Source organism: Piliocolobus tephrosceles, chromosome 6, assembly GCF_002776525.5.
Source record: "Piliocolobus tephrosceles isolate RC106 chromosome 6, ASM277652v3, whole genome shotgun sequence".
NCBI classification, from domain to species: domain Eukaryota; kingdom Metazoa; phylum Chordata; class Mammalia; order Primates; family Cercopithecidae; genus Piliocolobus; species Piliocolobus tephrosceles.
Genome location: NC_045439.1, coordinates 84,335,439 through 84,353,114, shown reverse-complemented (window position 1 = coordinate 84,353,114; position 17,676 = coordinate 84,335,439). Strand labels below are relative to the sequence as shown.

The 17,676-nt window shown below is 43.7% G+C and overlaps 2 protein-coding genes and 1 non-coding gene across 4 annotated transcripts in view; 1 reads left to right on the top strand and 2 right to left on the bottom strand.

Moving 5' to 3' along the window:
* The window catches only part of PML (promyelocytic leukemia), a 551,773-nt gene that overhangs the window by 224,405 nt on the left and 309,692 nt on the right, over nucleotides 1-17,676 (bottom strand). The gene's annotated exons all lie outside the window — the stretch shown is intronic.
* PTPN9 (protein tyrosine phosphatase non-receptor type 9) overlaps nucleotides 1-17,676 on the bottom strand; it is a 110,170-nt gene that overhangs the window by 55,515 nt on the left and 36,979 nt on the right. For both annotated transcript variants that reach the window (XM_023196693.2, XM_023196692.2), the window contains exons 2-3: nucleotides 3,393-3,536; nucleotides 597-686 (exon numbers count right to left, since the gene is read on the bottom strand). In XM_023196693.2, the coding sequence (XP_023052461.1) occupies nucleotides 597-686; nucleotides 3,393-3,536 (234 nt within the window). The remainder of the gene's footprint in view (nucleotides 1-596; nucleotides 687-3,392; nucleotides 3,537-17,676) is intronic.
* LOC111529718 lies at nucleotides 3,073-3,179 on the top strand. Its single transcript, XR_002727511.1, has one exon. It is a non-coding gene; the product is annotated as a U6 spliceosomal RNA (small nuclear RNA).

The window sequence follows — 17,676 nt, the reverse complement described above, 5'->3', positions numbered from 1 at the left end:
TCCCTGGACCATATTTCTGTGACAAGAAAAAAAACAAAACAAACAAACAAACATTCTCTTTGCTCTTCAACTGCAGACAGATCAAAGGATGGCTCTGCACTGGCTTCCTAGCTAACTCCCCTGGCAGAATGGCAAAAGAAAAAGCCGCAGCAGAGAACCAGGGAACAGGATCATGATTTCCACCCTCTGCCTTAAAAGTGCCATTGTATGTTTACTTGAAAGGCTGAGGTCTCAACTAAGTGGAGAGCTTGTGTTAAGTATGGAAGCATGGGTGTCTGACACATTGCATACCTATCCCAAAGACCATGATTAATCTTAATGGACCAACTGAAGAAACTTTTCTAAGTCTACTGTACAACTGATTTTCCATAATTTAATTTTTCAATTATCATTCATAACTCTAATTACCAGAAACTATTAGTAACCCAGTTGTTACTAAAATAATTTTATACCAAACTGCATGGCTATTTCACATCTGCTCCTAACTGTGGAGACTCTAGATTCAGGATAAGGTATATAGGAACAAAGTCCAAACAGGACACCAGTTAAAAAAGGAAGTAATAAGGCCCTACGAGATAGGGTCCCTAAACACTCACTAAGATGGTGAATTTTCCACTGAGGATCTCAGAACGAAGAGGTTCTTCATGAGGTTTCAGCTTCACAATGCCTTCCTTCCTTCGAGTTTCCTAAAAAGGAAGCATACCAAAATGTATTAATATGAAAATACTGTATATCCAGGACAGTGCCATGTAACCACCAAATCTCAGAGAGAAGGTGGTTATCAGTGAATGAATGAATTATAAATTTCATAACTAATTCTACTTCATTTAGTTGAACTAGAATTCAACTAAATGGGCCGGGTGCGGTGGTTCACGCCTGTAATCCCACCACTTTGGGAGGCTGAGGCGGGCAGGTCACCTGAGGTCAGGAGTTCCAGACCAGCCTGGCCAACATGGTGAAACCTTGTCTCGGCTAAAAATACAAAAATTAGGCTGGCATGGTGGTGCATGCCCATAATCCCAGCTACTCAGGAGGCTGAGGCAGGAGAATTGCTTGGACCCAGAAGGTGGAGGTTGCAGTGAGCCAAGATAGCACCACTGTCACTCCAGTCTGGGCAACAGAATGAGACTCTGTCTCAAAAAAAAAACAAAAAACAAAAAGAATTCAGCTAAATGAATAATGAAATCAACTAAATGAATTATGAATTTCTTTGTAACCTGCCTCCAAGCCAGCCAAGCATTTTCAGAATTCCTGTCCAAATCTACTTTATCAGCCCCTCAGGCAGGGTATTTTTCTCTGACTCAGTAAGAATCCTAATCCTAACCCTGAAGAGTAACCAGTATGTTACATTCAGGTGCAGGATCAAGGTTCTTAAACATGCAGCAGCACTGACATGGTACCAGGACACTAAAATATGGACCTCAAAAATGTCTGGACGCATACATCCTCACACATTTTCTAGGTTTAGGCTTCTCCTATGTTTAAATAGGAGTCTTCTCTCCACCTGATATTCTCTCCAACAGCAGCTACAACGACTTCATTTTCCTCACTCTGACAACCAGATTCTTTTTTTTTTTTTCAATCAAGACCGAGTCTCACACTGTCGCCGAGGCTGGAGTGCAGTGGCATGGTCTTGGCTCACCGCAACCTCTGCATCCAAGATATTCTCTTGCCTCAGCCTCCTGAGTAGCTGGGATTACAGGCACATGCCACCATGCTTGGCTAATTTTTGTAGAGACAGGGTTTTGCCATGTTGCCCAGGCTGGTCTCGAACTCCGGGGCTGAAGTGATCCACCCGCCTCGGCCTCTCAAAGTGCTGGGATTATAGGCGTGAGCCACCGCACCCAGCCTCTTCAGTCCTCCTCTTAAATGACAAGGTTGACCACTTACATTTCCTTTCTCCAGAGACATTCTCTACCTTTACATATCGATAACAAAAAAAATATTATCTTGGTTTGTCCTATTTCATCAACTGCTTATTTTTAAACCTCTTAGGCTGGGGACGGTGACTCACGCCTGTAATCCCAGTACTTTGGGAGGCTGAGGTGGGCAGATCACTTGAGCTCCCTCCCTCCCTCCTTCCCTCCCTTCTTTCACAGAGTCTCACTCTGTTGCCCAGGCTGAAATGCAATAGTGTGATCTCGGCTCATTGCAACCTCCACTTCTTTGGTTCAAGTGATTCTCCTTCCTCAGCCTCCTGAGTAGCTGGGAATGCAGGTGCCACTACACCCAGCTAATTTTTGTAGTTTTAGTAGAGATACGGTTTTGCCATTTTGGTCAGGTTGGTCTCAAACTCCTGACCTCAAGTGATCCACCTGCCTTGGCCTCCCAAAGTGCTGGGATTAGAGGCATGAGCCACTGCACCCAGCCCTAGTCTCTCCTTCTAAATAGTAATCTCTGCACCTGGAACGCAGTAAGTATAAAATAAGTATCTGTTGAGTAAATGAATAAATATTGAATGAGCTGGTCCACAACATAGATGTAACCGAACTTCAGTTAAGCTAATCTAGTGCTTGTTATTCCAATTTTTTTTTTAGGGAGATTTTGTATTTCTTTAGAAGGATTCTGACCCCAAAGTAACATGCTGTATAGTGTTTTATCAAAGACACTACAAACTGAGAAAGCAAACAGAAGCACAAAACCAAAGTGTGTGCCTCCTCAAAAAACAAAAATCAAAACAAATTAAAATCCAGATGCCACTACATTTGCATAAAGATGCTTTAAGATAATGGACCTAGCTAATATGCAGTTGCTCTTCTTTTCCAGGGTTAAAACTTCCCTTCCTAAAAAAAAAAAAAAAAAAAAAAAAAACAAATAAAAAACAACTTCCCTTCCTGAACTGCCCTGAACTGCCCACTAAGCTCAGCATTCATCTGAATGGCAAGTTTCTAAAAGCCCTAGACATCCTGAAAACCAACAGATTTTCATGTGGCCAGAGTCCAGAGAAAAGAGCTAGGATTAAAATTCTAGGAAGGGTGAACCCCTGTCCTGCCACCAGGATGCTGTCAGGCTACTTCCTCCATCTCAATCATTAGATGTGGCATCCTGGTGTACAATCAAAACTTAGGTACAGTGCTCGCTTCGGCAGCACATATACTAAAATTGGAACGATACAGAGAAGATTAGCATGGCCCCTGCGCAAGGATGACACGCAAATTCGTGAAGCGTTCCATATTTAAAAAAAAAAAAAAAAAACTTAGGTACAAAAGTAGTGACTTCCAGCAGCTGCCTTGCCCAGCTTCAGCTCTCACAAAGGCTCCTGGATATGGATCCATTTTTTATGGGAGTGGGGAGGAACACTTAGAGAACCGATGTGTGTGTCGAGCGTGATAGGGACAACAGCAACACTAAGCCCAAATACCACAGGTCTAGTCCACCCCTGAGCAACATACTCTGTAGGAGTGGAACAATTCTATGGCACGGAGCACATCAAACTTCCTTGCCATGAGGAACTTGACAGCCACATTCCAAGACAGCGGGGAAACATTGTATTGAACTGTCCACTTGTTAATCTCTTCAAGAAACTGCTTGGTAGCCTGTTTGACAAAGAAAGAAAGAATAATTAGTAAGAAGAGAATATATTTATGGAGTCAAAAAACAAACAAGTAAAAACTATCATCCCTTCCCCAAGCAAGTCTGAACCAGTTTGCTACAGGGAGCAGGGAAAGACAAACAAAAAGGTAGAAACAGATCTGAAACCGAAATAGTTAAAATCTGTATAATTCAGTGAGGCCAGAAGCCAGATCTAGGTTCAGAGAACAGGACTTAGCACAGGTATGCATGAAAAAATGAGGGGGGAAAAGAGATATCCTGAATGAAATGCAAATTACTGGTCCCAAAGCAAAAAAGAAAAAACAAAAAACTGGGAGGCCACATTTTGGGAGGTGGAAGCAGGAGGATCACTTGAGGTCAGGAGTTCAAGACCAGCCTGACCAACATGGTGAAACTCCATCTCTACTAAAAACACAGAACTAGCCAGACATGATGGTGCACGCCTGTAATCCCAGCTACTTGGGAGGCTGAGATAGGAGAACTGCTTAAACCCAAGAGGCAGAGGTTGCAGTGAGCTGAGATCACGCCATTGTACTCCAGCCTGGGCAACAAGAGCAAAACTGTCTCAAAAAAAAAAAAAAAAAAAAAAGAAAGAAAGAAAAGTGGCCAGGCCTTCCAAAGGATTATTGCCTAATACAAAGTGTAGTACAGCAGTCTCAGCTGCTGCTTTGGTCCCACAAGCCAACTGGACACAGCAAAAGAATCAGAAAATGGTTTTGGCTTTGGAATTTGAGACCAATAAAACTATTAAGAAGAATTTAACAAATCAAAAGAGCAGTTGTTCTTTGTGCTGACTGACCCCACTGCACCTTTTCATGCTTTACATGGCAACCCCAAAACTGGATACTAGTATCCACAGTCAGTAATAGCCCCTCTGGATAGTGGTTTTGGAAAGGGGAGGAAAATTTTCATTTTTACTGTCTGAGCCAGGCTGGCAAGATGCCTGCTTCCAGAACTGTTTCTATCTCTCAACTAATTCATGTTCATTTATGTACTCTCACCCTATTTCTCCTTACATTATAACCAATTTCCTTTTTAGACAAACTCCTTTTCTCTTTCTTCATTTTAGAATGATTTAAATTGGGATTTTTATTTTTTTCTTTTTTTGAGACAGGGTCTCATTCTATGACCCAGGCTAGAATGTAGTGGCACAATCTTGGCTCACTGCAGCTTCAACCTCCTGGGCTCAAACAATCCTCCTGCCTCCGCCTCTCGAGTAGCTGGGACTATAGCCATTGCATGTGTCACTACACCCAGTAATTTCTTTGTTATTTTTAGTAGAGACAAGGTCTCATTACATAGCCCAGGATTGGTCTCAAACTCTGGGACTCAAGAGATCCTCTCACTATCCCTCTCAAAGTGCTGGGATTACAGACATGAGCTGCTGCCCTCAGCATTTTTTTTTTTTTTTTTTTTTTTTGGAGACAATGTCTCACTCTGTCACCCAGCAGACTGGAGTGCAGTGGCACAATCACTGCCCATTGCAGCCTCAAACTCCTGGGCTCAAGGGATCCTCCCGTCTCCGCCTTCTGAGTAGCTGTGACTACAGGTGCACACCACCACACCTGGGTAATTTTTTTGACTTTTTTGTAGAGACGAGGACTCCCTTTGTTGGCCAGGCTAGTCTTGAACTCCAGTGCTCAAGTCATCATTCCATCTTGCATTCCCAAAGTGCTGGGATTGCAGCTGTGAGCTAAATTGGGAATTTTTTTTTTTCCTTTTTTTTAGACAGTCTTGCTCTGTCGCCCAGGCTGGAGTGCAATGGCGCGATCTTGGCTCACTGCAACATCTGCCTCCTGGGTTCAAGTGATTCTTCTGCCTCAGTCTCCCGAGTAGCTGGGACTACAGGCGCACACCACCATGCCCAGCTAATTTTTGTATTTTCAGTAGAGACAAGGTTTCACCATATTGGCCAGACTGGTCTCCAACTCCTGACCTCATGATCCATCCGCCTCGGCCTCCCAAAGTGCTGGGATTACAGGTGTGAGCCACCATGCCCAGTCAGGAATAATTTTTTTGTAGGCATTCTACACTACTAAAAGCTTCATGCATAGCTATTCTGTCCCTTCCATCCAGAAACTTTTCTCAGCTCTTTATCTATAATATGATGAATCTGATGAGAATTCTGAATTTTAACCATACTTCTATTCCCAATCAACCCACAGTTATGACTTATTATTCATATTTAATAAGCACCTGTTATTTGTGGGGTTTTTTGTTGTTGTTGTTGTTGTTGTTGTTTTGAGATAGAGTCTCACTCTGTCTCCTAGGCTGTAGTGCAGTTGCCCGATCTCAGCTCACTACAACCTCTGCCTCCCGGGTTCCAGCAATTCTCCTGCCTCAGCCTTCCGAGTACCATGCCCGGCTAATTTTTTGTATTTTTAGTAAATACGGGGTTTCAACATATTAGCCAGGCTGTTCTCGAACTCCTGACCTTGTGATCCGCCCTCCATGGCCTCCCAAAGTGCTGGGATTACAGGCATGAGCCACCATGCCTGGCCATAAGCACCTGTTATTTGTTAAGCTAATACTTGCACTGAGAGGTATAAGGAATACAAAAATGAGGTTTGCTTCAAAAGGTATAAAACTAGCTTACCATGTGACCATGGACAAGGTAATTCTGTCTTTGCTAATTTTTCAATTGAAAAATAAAGGGAGGGCTGGGCGTAGTGGCTCACAACTATAATCCCAGCACTTTGGGGAGCCAAGGTGAGTGTACCATTTGAGGTCAGGAATTCAAGACCAGCCTGGGCAACATGGTGAAACCCTGTCTCTACTCAAAATACAAAAATCAGCCAGGTATGGTGGCACAAGTCTGTAATCCCAGCTACTCGGGAGGATGAGGCAGGAAAATTGCTTGAACCCAGGATGTGGAGGTGACAGTAGCCAAGATCGTGCCATTGCACTCCAGCCTGGGCGACAGAGCGAGACTGTTTCAGGAAAAAAAAATGGCTGGGTGCGCTGGCACACGCCTGTAATCCCAGCACTTTGGGAGGCCGAGGAGGGCGGATCACGAGGTCAGGAGTTTAAGATCAGCCCGGCCAATATGGTGAAACCCCGTCTCTACTAAAAATATGAAACTTAGCTGGGCATGGTGGTATGCGCCTGTACTCCCAGCTACTCAGGAGGCTGAGGCAGAAGAATCGCTTGAACCCAAGAGGCGGGGTTGTAGTGAGCCAAGATCATGCCATTGCACTCCGGCCTGGGCGACAGAGCGAGACTCCACCTCAAAAAAAAAAAGAAAAAGAAAGGGAAGGCTGGGTGCAGTGGTTCACGCCTGTAATCCTAGCACTTTGGGAGTCCAAGGCAGGAAAATCACTTGAGGCCAATTCTAGCCTGGCCAACATAGTGAGACCCTGTCTCTAGGAAAAAAAAAGAGAAAAAGCATAATAGCAATGACCTACTTCGGAGTCTTGGCAACAAGTCCTACCTTGCAAATACAATCCAAATTGCTACACACTGGTTAAACAACTGACAAACTAAAATCCCAGGAGAGTCAGCAATACCTCATAACAGAGCATCTGATTCATCCTCCAATTTCTAGGAAAGGACAAAAGTACTTGGGGAAAGTCTAAACAGCCTGAGGTTGCACCTGAGCTTTACAGCCTTACAATTAAGGCAACATAGCTTACACCACTGGAGAAGGAAAGCACCAGTAAAACCAATCAGGCAAAGTGCATGAAAAAAGCCAAGAAAAAAAGGCCATGAAGAAAAGTTTTCAGAAGATCATTTTGGCCTGGAACCAACTGAAGCCACGCCAGAGAAATGAGTCCCAAAAACAACAGGACAAACTTAGAATACTCTTTCAGAAAATAGTTTGAGTTGCCTCTGTGGAGTGAGTGGCCAGCATCAGAATGAGGAAAGATGGAAGGAAAAAGAAGTGAGCGCAGAAAGATCCCAGAAATAAAACTCTAGCCAGTCAGTAAATTCCCCAGGAGACATGGTACCTCTTTGTTTGTTTTTTGAGACAGAGTCTCGCTCTATTGCCCAGGCTGGAGTGCAGTGGCGCAATCTTGGCTCACTGCAAGCTCTGCCTCACCGGTTCATGCCATCCTCCTGCCTCACAAACTCCTGAACTCGTGATCCGCCCACCTCAGCCTCCCAAAGTGCTGGGATTACAGGTGTGAACCACAGCGCCCGGCTGAGACATGGTAACTGATTTTTAATTAACCTATTATATTTTAAATCCAGTTCTCTAGTGGGCCTCTCTGATGTTGCTTATAGAATAAAACACCAGAATAATAGAACATATTCTTCCTGCTACTTAGCTGGGTATACAATTTCTAATGAGAAATAATCAACGGATAAATCAATGTATAAGTAGAATCAGAAAATCTAAATGACCAAGAGGTGATATGAACTCATCACATATCCACCTGTTAAGATAACTTCATTTTTTGGCCGGGCACAGTGGCTCACGCCTATAATCCCAGCACTTTGGGAGGCCAAGGCAAGCGGATCACGAGGTCAGGAGTTAGAGACCAGCCTGGCCAACATAATGAAACCCTGTCTCTACTAAAAATACAAAAAATTAACAGAGTGTGGTGGCAGGTGCCTGTAATCCCAGCTACTTGGGAGGCTGAGGCAGGAGAATAGCTTGAACCTAGGAGGCAGAGGTTGCAGTGATCCAAGATCATGCCACTGCACTCCAGCCCAGGAGACAGTACGAGACTGTCTCAAAAAAAAAAAAGATCTTTTCATTTTTCATAAATAAACCATGTCCTAATAAGAGAAAGGCACACAGGTTTCACACACTTCCTTCAAAGTACATCTTGCCTTCCTTTTTATTAAGCTCAGTTCCTCCAAGTTTCTTAGTGTTCTGTAGCTCCCAAGAGCTGTTGCCTTGAGCTGACCTCTGTCCCCCTGCTGGTCAGGATGTTATTCTTGGCTTTAAGCACAGGAACAATTCCTCCTGGTTTGGTCTGACCAGGCCTTGCATGTAGAGAGTCCAGTGTACTGTAAACAGTGATGTGATATTTACAGATACAAATACACACGCATAGCACCTGCTCTGTTCAGCCTCAGATTACCCTCCTGCATACCCATCCCTCTGGTGGAAGAGATGAACCTCTAAAAGGAGTCAGAAAGAATGGTCTCATCTTCAACAACCTTCCTTTAGACAGTTAATCAGATTTCCTCCTCTGTTTACACATGGGTTTAACATAACCACTGAGTACAAACTAATTTGTAGCCCTATTGGTTACCAGAAAAACAAGTCCCAGCAACTTTAATGAGCAACACACTCTTCAGAAGGGATAACTGAAATTCTCGAAATTAAAATTCAGTGTATTTCCTAGTGAAAGAAAGAATGAGTCAAAAGATGAGTCACAGCTTAGAAAATATTTTAAGTCCAGGACAGTGGTTTGAATCTATCGAAACACAAGTTGTTAACACCTGGCAGCTAAGGAAGAGCTGGAGTTCAAACAGCTCTGGTTTTCCTTTGGGATAAGATCTGAATCGATAATATGGAGAAACTAACATTACCACTTACAACTCTCCTTAACCAGTTTTTCAGGTAAAGGTAAGATTTGTTTTGTTTTGCTTGAGACAGGGTGTTGCTCTATCACCAAGGATGGAGTAGAGCGATCATGGCTCACTGCAGCCTCAACTTCCTGGGCTCAATTGATCCTCTTGCCTCAGTCTCATGAGTAGCTGAGACTACATGCACGCGTCATCATGCCTGACTAATTTTTGCATTTTTTAGTAGAGACGGGGTTTCGCCATGTAGCCCAGGCCGATCCCAAATTCTTGGGCTCAAGCAATCCGCCTTCCTCAGCCTCCCAAAGTGCTAGAATTACAGGCATGAGCCACCATGCCTGCCTGGCCTCAAGGGTAAGATTTGTTCCTGCATAGTCAAAAAGCATACTATAATTACCTACTCCCACAATCATGTTTAAATAAATAAAAACAAGTTTCTTGACTATGGCCATGAAGATAAAGATACTAGAGAACCTACTATAAAACAGCTGAGAAAGCTGTCAATTAAGCAGGGTACACACTGGACACAATTCACTAGTGTTCAAATAATGGTATCAGAGAGAATAAAACCAACAACATAGTCTCCATGTTACATCAAACTCTCAAGAGCAGCTATAATTTTGAGATGAGCTTTGGGTAAGGAACTAGTCACTCAAGAGGTCAAGAATAATGTGTTGGCACTGTCAGTTCCACAGGTAGTACCTTAAATTCTATAATCCAAGACAACCTAGGAGAGTGAAGAGCCAGACCGATAAGAAACTTGCTCCTGAAATAAAAATAAAAAAAAAAACTTTTCTCTCCTGAAATGTCAGTCAGCTAACCACAAAGGAGAAAGTTTAGTGTGGTTTTGGGGATTATAAAGAACCAATCCATCTTCTTATTCACTACTGTGTGTTATTTGGGCAAGTCATTTAACCTCTCTGAGCCTCAATTTCCTCACTTTGAATGAGAAACGGATAGAAGAGCACCCACTGCCATACCTAGCACTTGGTAGGTTCTGAATGGATGAATGTTCATTCTCTTTTTTCTTTACTCTGGTCATTTCACACTAAAACTTCTTTCAACAGAGATAGAGTTTCTTAGAATCATATGACCTCTGTTGCTTCCCTTTAGCCTCTATCAATGCAATCTCTCTAATCCATTTTATTAAAAAACCATACATTTAAACTAGAAATATGTGTTCAGGCCAGGAGTGGTGGCTCACATCTGTAATCCCAGCACTTTGGAAGGCCAAGGTGGGAGGACTGCTTGAGCCCAGGAGTTAGAGACCAGCCTGGGCAACATGGTGAGACCCATCTCTACAAAAAAATTTAAAAATTAGCCGTGCATGGTGGCACATGCCTGTGGTCCCAGCTACTTGGGGGGCTGAGGTGGGAGGATTGCTTGAGCCTAGGAGGCCAAGGCTGTAGAGCGCCAAGATCATACCACTACACTCCAGCCTGGGTGACTAAGACTCCATCTCAAAAAAAAAAAAAAAAAAAAGGCCAGGTGCAGTGGTTCACACCTATAATCCCCAGCACCTTGGGAGGCCAAGGTAGGTGGATCACCTGAGGTCAGAAGTTTGAGACCAGCCTAGCCAACAGGGTGAAACCTCCTCTCTACTAAAAATACAAAAATTAACCAGGCATGCTGGCTTGCGCCTGTAATCCCAGCTACTCAGGAGGCTGATGCAGGAGAATTGCTTGAACCCAGGAGGCGGAGGTTGCAGTAAGCCAAGATCATGCCATTGTACTCCAGCCTGGGTGACAAGAAAGAAAGAAAAACAAAAGAAATAAGCATTCAACTGAAAACTTAGTTTTCCTTTTTTAAAGGACCAATTCTTCCTCATTCAGGGCTCTGTGGCTATAAAGAAAAGGCTGAGGCCAGAAGTATTTAGACTTCAGTTCCCATCTTTTTGTCCCTACTTTCAGACTACTCTGGCAGCTCCAGAGATTAACACTGCCATCCTAGGCACAAGCTCCTTTTAACAGCACAAACTAACTATGGAAAGGTCTCAATACAATAAAGAAACAGGTGTTGATACAGGTATTGTGCAGAACAAATACCATGAAAAAATGCAGTCAGTCATCCTGCAATGAAGACCGAAATAAGGAAAGTGATTCAATGTAAGACGCAATGTCTGGCTTTCTTTTTTTTTGTTTTTGAGACGGAATCTTGCTCTGTCGCCCAAGCTGGAGAGCAGCGGCGCAATCTCGGTTCACTACAAGCTCCACCTCCCGGGTTCACACCATTGTCCTGCCTCAGCTTCCCAAGTAGCTGGGACTTCAGGCGCCTGTCACCATGCCCAGCTAATTTTTTTTGTATTTTTAGTAGAGACGGGGTTTCACCATGTTAGCCAGGATGGTCTCAATCTCCTGACCTCGTGATCCACCCGCATCAGACTTCCAAAGTGCTGAGATTACAGGCATGAGCCACCACGCCTGGCCACAATGTCTGGCTTTTACCAAATTTGAAGATACTTCTGTATTTCAACAAATATGCCATTTCTCCATTATTTCAGTGACGGATGCATTAATGAACTCCTTCCTCTCATGCCTCTCTCCTTCATTGTGAATTACTGCCTTTTTATATATATTGATACCTTCAGTCCACATTAATCTGCTGGGAGACAGATTCTGAGCAAAGACACTGGTTTGCTATAAGGCAGCAAGAGGTTTGATGAATTTCCAAACTAAAACTACAATTTTTCCATAAGCACTTTGTTAATGTACCAAAAAAGGAAACAAATCCAGTCCCTTTAATATTTACTGGTTTATCTCAAATATTTTCCACTTATCAGGAAAACATTGCCTTTTCTTAAAATGTGATTTTAAAAGAGATAATGCTTTCTTAAATAGGCTCTTACTGCATTTGGGAAAAGTTTTAAGTATATTTTCTAATTTTATCGTATTATAAAACAATGTAATAACAAAAATTTGCAAAAAAGTGAAAGGCCAGTCATAATCCCATCATCCTACACAAGTGTTTTCATGTTTTTAATGATTCAAAAATTGAATTCAGACGGGGTGTGGTGGCTCACGCCTGTAATCCCAGCACTTTGGGAGGCCAAGGCGGGCGGATCACGAGGTCAGGAGATCGAGACCATTCTGGCTAGCATGGTGAAACCCTGTCTCTACTAAAAAACACAAAAAATTAGCCGGGAATGGTGGCGGGCGCCTGTAGTCCCAGCTGCTCAGGAGGTTGAGGTGAGAGAATGGCGTGAACTCGGGAGGCAGAGCTCACAGTGAGCCGAGATCGCGCCACTGCACTCCAGCCTGGGCGACAGCTCTGTCTCAAAAAAAAAAATTGAATTCAATGGAAACATACTAATAAATACACAATTTTATAAGTACATATCACCACAAGCACTATACACTTTTAAAGAAAAACTTAAGGGAAGGGGAGAAGAAAGGATTAGTCAAACATTCACAACAAGTATTTGCTGAGGGGCCCATTCTGTGCTAATCAGTACAGTAGTTGTTGAGAAGACACAACATAGATCGCTTCTAGGCCTTTGGCTAAGATCAAGTGAGAAGACACACACAGAGACATAAAGACCCTATTCCAAGCAGTTTACAATCATTTAACTATGGAGACAGATGTATAAATAGGTCTTTACCATATAATGTAATAAATTCTAGGAAGGCTCTATGAACAGAATGCTATGGGATTCAAACTTTCTCTATGGATATAAAAAAATTTTTTTAGGAGTGCCTTGAAGGATGAGTAGGAATTTGTCAGGCAGAGAAAAGTATTCTAGTCAGAGAAAACAAAATGTTTCAAATCAGGGTCATAAAAGAACAGGGCTTATTGGGAATATCACATAGCTAGTGTGTCCAATGTGTATGAGGGAGAACAGTGGGAGATGTGTGAACAGGGGGACTGAACCAGACTGGGAAGGCGCTTGTATGCTACACTTCAAATTCCAGATGTGGTCCTATAAACATAAAAGATTCTATAGAGATCTTTAAGCAAAGGGATGAGATGATGAGTTTGGTTCCCCTCTCCCACCTCAAAAAATAACTATAAGCAGTGGGGAAGTCAGATTGAAAGGAAAAAAAAATCTAGCAACAGGGAGGTAAGTTATCTGAAGACAGGGATCATATCTATTTTATTCACCTAGTTCCTAGTACTGTGCCTGCCACAAAGCACTTACTTAATAAATACCTATTAATTATTAAAGTCTCGAGAATATTAACATTTAGAGGGTAGACAGAAGATGAAGAACAAAGGAACTTTAAAATTTTTCTTTTAGAAATACTAGTGATTGCAGGCTGGGCGCAGTGGCTCACACCTGTAATCCCAGAACTTTGGGAGGCCAAGGCAGGCGGATCACCTGAGGTCAGAAGTTCGAGACCAGCCTGACCAACAATGTAAAACCCCATCTCTACTAAAAATACAAAAATTAGCCAGGCGTGGTGGTGGACACCTGTAATCCTAACTACTCGGGAGGCTGAGGCAGGAGAATCGCTTGAACCCAGGAGGCAGAGGTTGCAGTGAGCCGAGATCGCGCCATTGCACTCCAGCCTGGGCGACACAGTGAGACTCCGTTTCAAAAACAAAAAACAAAAAATACTAGTGATTGCTAAAAATCAAAGAAATGGAGATTTAAACACAAACAAGAGGAATTGTCAAATATCTTCCTTAAAAAAAAAGATAGGCCAGGCTCGGTGGCTCACACCTGTAATCCCAGCACTTTGGGAGGCCGAGGCGGGCAGGCCATGAGGTTAAGAGATCGAGACCATCCTGGCCAACATGGTGAAACCCAGCCTCTACTAAAAATACAAAAAACTTAGCTGGGCCTGGTGATGCGCACCTGTAGTCCCAGCTACTCGGGAGGCTGAGGCAAGAGGATCACTTGAACCCGGGAGGCGGAGGTTGCAGTGAGACGAGATGGTGCCACTGCACTCTAGCTGGGTGACAAAGTAAGACTCCATTTAAAAAAAAAAAAAAAGAATTGCTGGGCACAGTGGCTCACGCCTGTAATCACAGCACTTTGGGAGGCCGAGGTGGGCGGATCATGAGGTCAGGCAATTGAGACCATCCTGGCTAACACGGTGAAACCCTATCTCTACTAAAAATACAAAAAATAAGCCGTGCGTAGTGGCGGGTGCTTGTAGTCCCAGCTACTTGGGAGGCTGAGGCAGAAGAACTGCGTGAACCCAGGAGGCGGAGCTTGCAGTGAGCTGAGACCGCCCCACTGCACTCAGCCTGGGGGACAGAGCAAGACTCCGTCTCAAAAAAAAAAAAAAAAAAAATAGGCTGGGTGCGGTGGTTCATGCCTGTAATCCCAGCACTTTGGGAGGCCAAGGCAGGCGGATCACCTGAGGTCAGAAGTTCGAGACCAGCTTGACCAACACTGCAAAACCCCGTCTCTACTAAAAATACAAAAATTAGCCAGGCGTGGTGGTGGGCACCTGTGATCCCAGCTACTCAGGAGGCTGAGGCAGGAGAATCACTTGAACCCGGGAGGCGAACGTTGCAGTGAGCTGAGATTGTGTCACTGCACTTCAGCCTAGGAAAAAGAGTGAGACTTTGTCTCAAAAAAACAAAAACAAAAACTAAACCAAACAAAACCAAGGCCGGGCGCGGTGGCTCAAGCCTGTAATCCTAGCACTTTGGGAGGCCGAGACGGGCGGATCACGAGGTCAGGAGATCGAGACCATCCTGGCTAACACGGTGAAACCCCGCCTCTACTAAAGAATACAAAAAACTAGCCAGGCGAGGTGGCGGGCGCCTGTAGTCCCAGCTACTCGGGAGGCTGAGGCAGGAGAATGGCGTAAACCCAGGAGGCGGAGCTTGCAGTGAGCTGAGATCTGGCCATTGCACTTCAGCCCGGGTGACAGAGCGAGACTCCATCTCTAAAAAAAAAAAAAAACCTTAACAGTAAAGATAGCTCTCACATTATAGGCTTCTCCAAGGAATGTAAAGACTTGGTTTAATATCAGGAGATCTATCAAAGCAATTTTTATGTTAACAGGAAAAGAAAAAAAGTATATAACCTTCTCAGCTGAAAATGCACTGCATAAAATCCATCACACATAAGCCCCGTAATTTTTTTTGTATTAAAGATGGGAAGGCCAGTAGGTCTGCTATTACCACCATTATGCAACATTGCACTGAAGGTCATGCCTAACATAGCCAAAAGATGTGTAACAACCTGATGCATAAAGATAGGAATTTTAGGCCAGGTGCGCTGGCTCCAATCTATAATCCCAGCACTCTGGGAGGCCAAGGTGGGTGGGCTGCTTGAGCCAGGAGTTCAAGACCAGCCTGAGCAACAAGACAATACCCCGTCTCTACAAAAAATACAAAAATTTGCCCAGCATGATGGCACACGCCTATAGTCCCACAAGTGGGAGGATCACTTAAGCCCAGGAGGCAGAGGCTGCAGTGAGCTGAGACTGCACCACTGCGTGGCACCCCAGCCTGGGTGACACAGCCAGACTCTGTCTCAAAAAAAAAAAAAAAAAAAAAAAAAGGAATGTTAAAGAAGAGAATAAAATTCAGAAACCATACAGTGTATAGCTAAGTATATAGTATATGAAACAAATAATATGACAATTAGTAAGCAAAAAGTATTATAGGAATTTATATATGCATATAAGTATTTGTAGGATACACAAACAACTGGTAATAATGGTCACCTCTGGGGAGAAAAAATGAACTGGGGCTGGGTGCAATGCTTCACACCTGTAACCCCAATACTTTGGGAGGCTAAGGCAGGAGGATCACTTAAGTCCAGGAGTTCCAGACCAGCCTAGGCAACAAAGTACACCCTGTCTCTATAAAAAAATTTAAAAATAAAAAAAAGAAAGAAAAGAGGAAGGAAGGAAGGAAACAAGCAAGGAAGGAAGGAAGGAAGAACTGGGAAACAGCATGGGAAGATAAACTATAAGCAACCCTTAAAATTTGTTTTTTTGGCCGGTCGCGGTGGCTCACGCCTGTACTCTCAGGGGTTTCACCATCTTGGCCAGGATGGTCTTGATCTCTTGATATCATAAGCCACCTGCCTTGGATTATGAGCCACGGTGGCGTGAGCCACCGTGCCTGGCCAGTGATTTATCTCTAGTAAACAAATTACCATTTACTATCTTCTCTCTGAAGGAAGTTGGTATTTAGAAGAATTTTTTTTTTTTTTTTTTTTTTTTTGAGATGGAGTCTGGCACTGCCGCCCAGGCTGGAGTGCAATGGCGCAATCTTGGCTCACTGCAACCTCTGCCTCCCAAGTTCAAGTGATTCTCCTGCCTCAGCCTCCCGAGTAGCTGGGATTACAGGCGTATCTGGCTACTTTTTGTATGTGTTTTTAGTAGAGATGGGGATTCACTACGTTGACCAGACTGGTCTCAAACTCCTGACCTCGTGATCTGCCCACCTTGGCCTCCCAAAGTGCTGCAATTACAGGCGTGAGCCACCGCACCCGGCCTAGTACAGAATATTTAATTGGAGGACCACGAAGACAGAAATGTTCACACATTTGAATATGTGAACTTTTTTTTTGTTTTTTGAGACGGAATCTCCCTCTGTCACCCAGGCGGGAGTGCAGTGGTGCGATCTCAGCTCACTACAACCTTGGCCTCCCAGGTTCAAGCGATTCTTCTGCCCCAGCCTCCCGAGTAGCTGGGATTACAGGTGCGCACCACCACACTAGGCTTACTTTTGTATTTTTAGTGGAGACGGGGTTTCACCATGTTGGCCGGGCTGGTCTCAAACTCCGGTCCTCAAATAATCCGCCTCAAGCAACTCCCCTCGCCTCCCAAAGTGCTGCGATTATAGGCGTGAGCCACCACTCCTGGCCTGAATGTGTGAACTTCTAAATTGTATGTCACGTTTTATTTATCAGCAAGTGTGAAGTATAGAATTTCTTATGGCTAAGACCTGTAAAGGTATCATTAAAAAATTTAAAGACATAGAATACCCCACAGTCTCTCTACCTTTTTGAAGGAAAGCATCAGAAATAAAAAACAAAAGTGAAACTGACTTTTAGAAAAGTTTAGTCCATAGAGATACAGCAAATAAATAGGCACAATAAAAGAAAAGGGAGTAGAGTCAACTAAGTTCGAGTGCACTGTAAATAGTTTTTAAAAAAATAAGGTGTGATGGGCATGTTGGCTTACGCCTGTAATCCCAGCACTTTCGGAAGCCAAGGCAGATCCATCTCAAGAGTTCGAGACCAGCCTGGCCAACACGGCGAAACTCTGTCTCTACTAAAAATACAAAAATTAGCTGGACATGGTGGCACATGCCTGTAATCCCACACTCAGGAGAATCACTTGAACCCAGGAGGTGGAGGTTGCAGTGAGCTGAGATCGCACCAGCCTGGGTGACAGAGCAAGACTCTGTAAAAAAAAGAAAGAGAGAGAGAGAGGAAGGAAGGAAGGAAGGGAGGGAGGGAGGGAGGGAGGGAGGAGAAAAGAAAGAAAGAAGGAAGGAAGGAAGGAAGAAAAGAAAAGAAAAGAAAAGAAAAGAAAAGAAAAGAAAAGAGAAAGAAAATGTGAAGCAGGTCTCATTGGAAGCACTACTTCTGCTGCCTTCCTGTTTGTACTTTTCAGCTGCTGAGAATGATCCAGGTGGTTGCTGGGTGAGGTGATTCACATAATCCCAGTACTTTGGGAGGCTGAGGTAGGAGGATTCCTTGAGACCAACATGGGTAACACAGTGAGATCC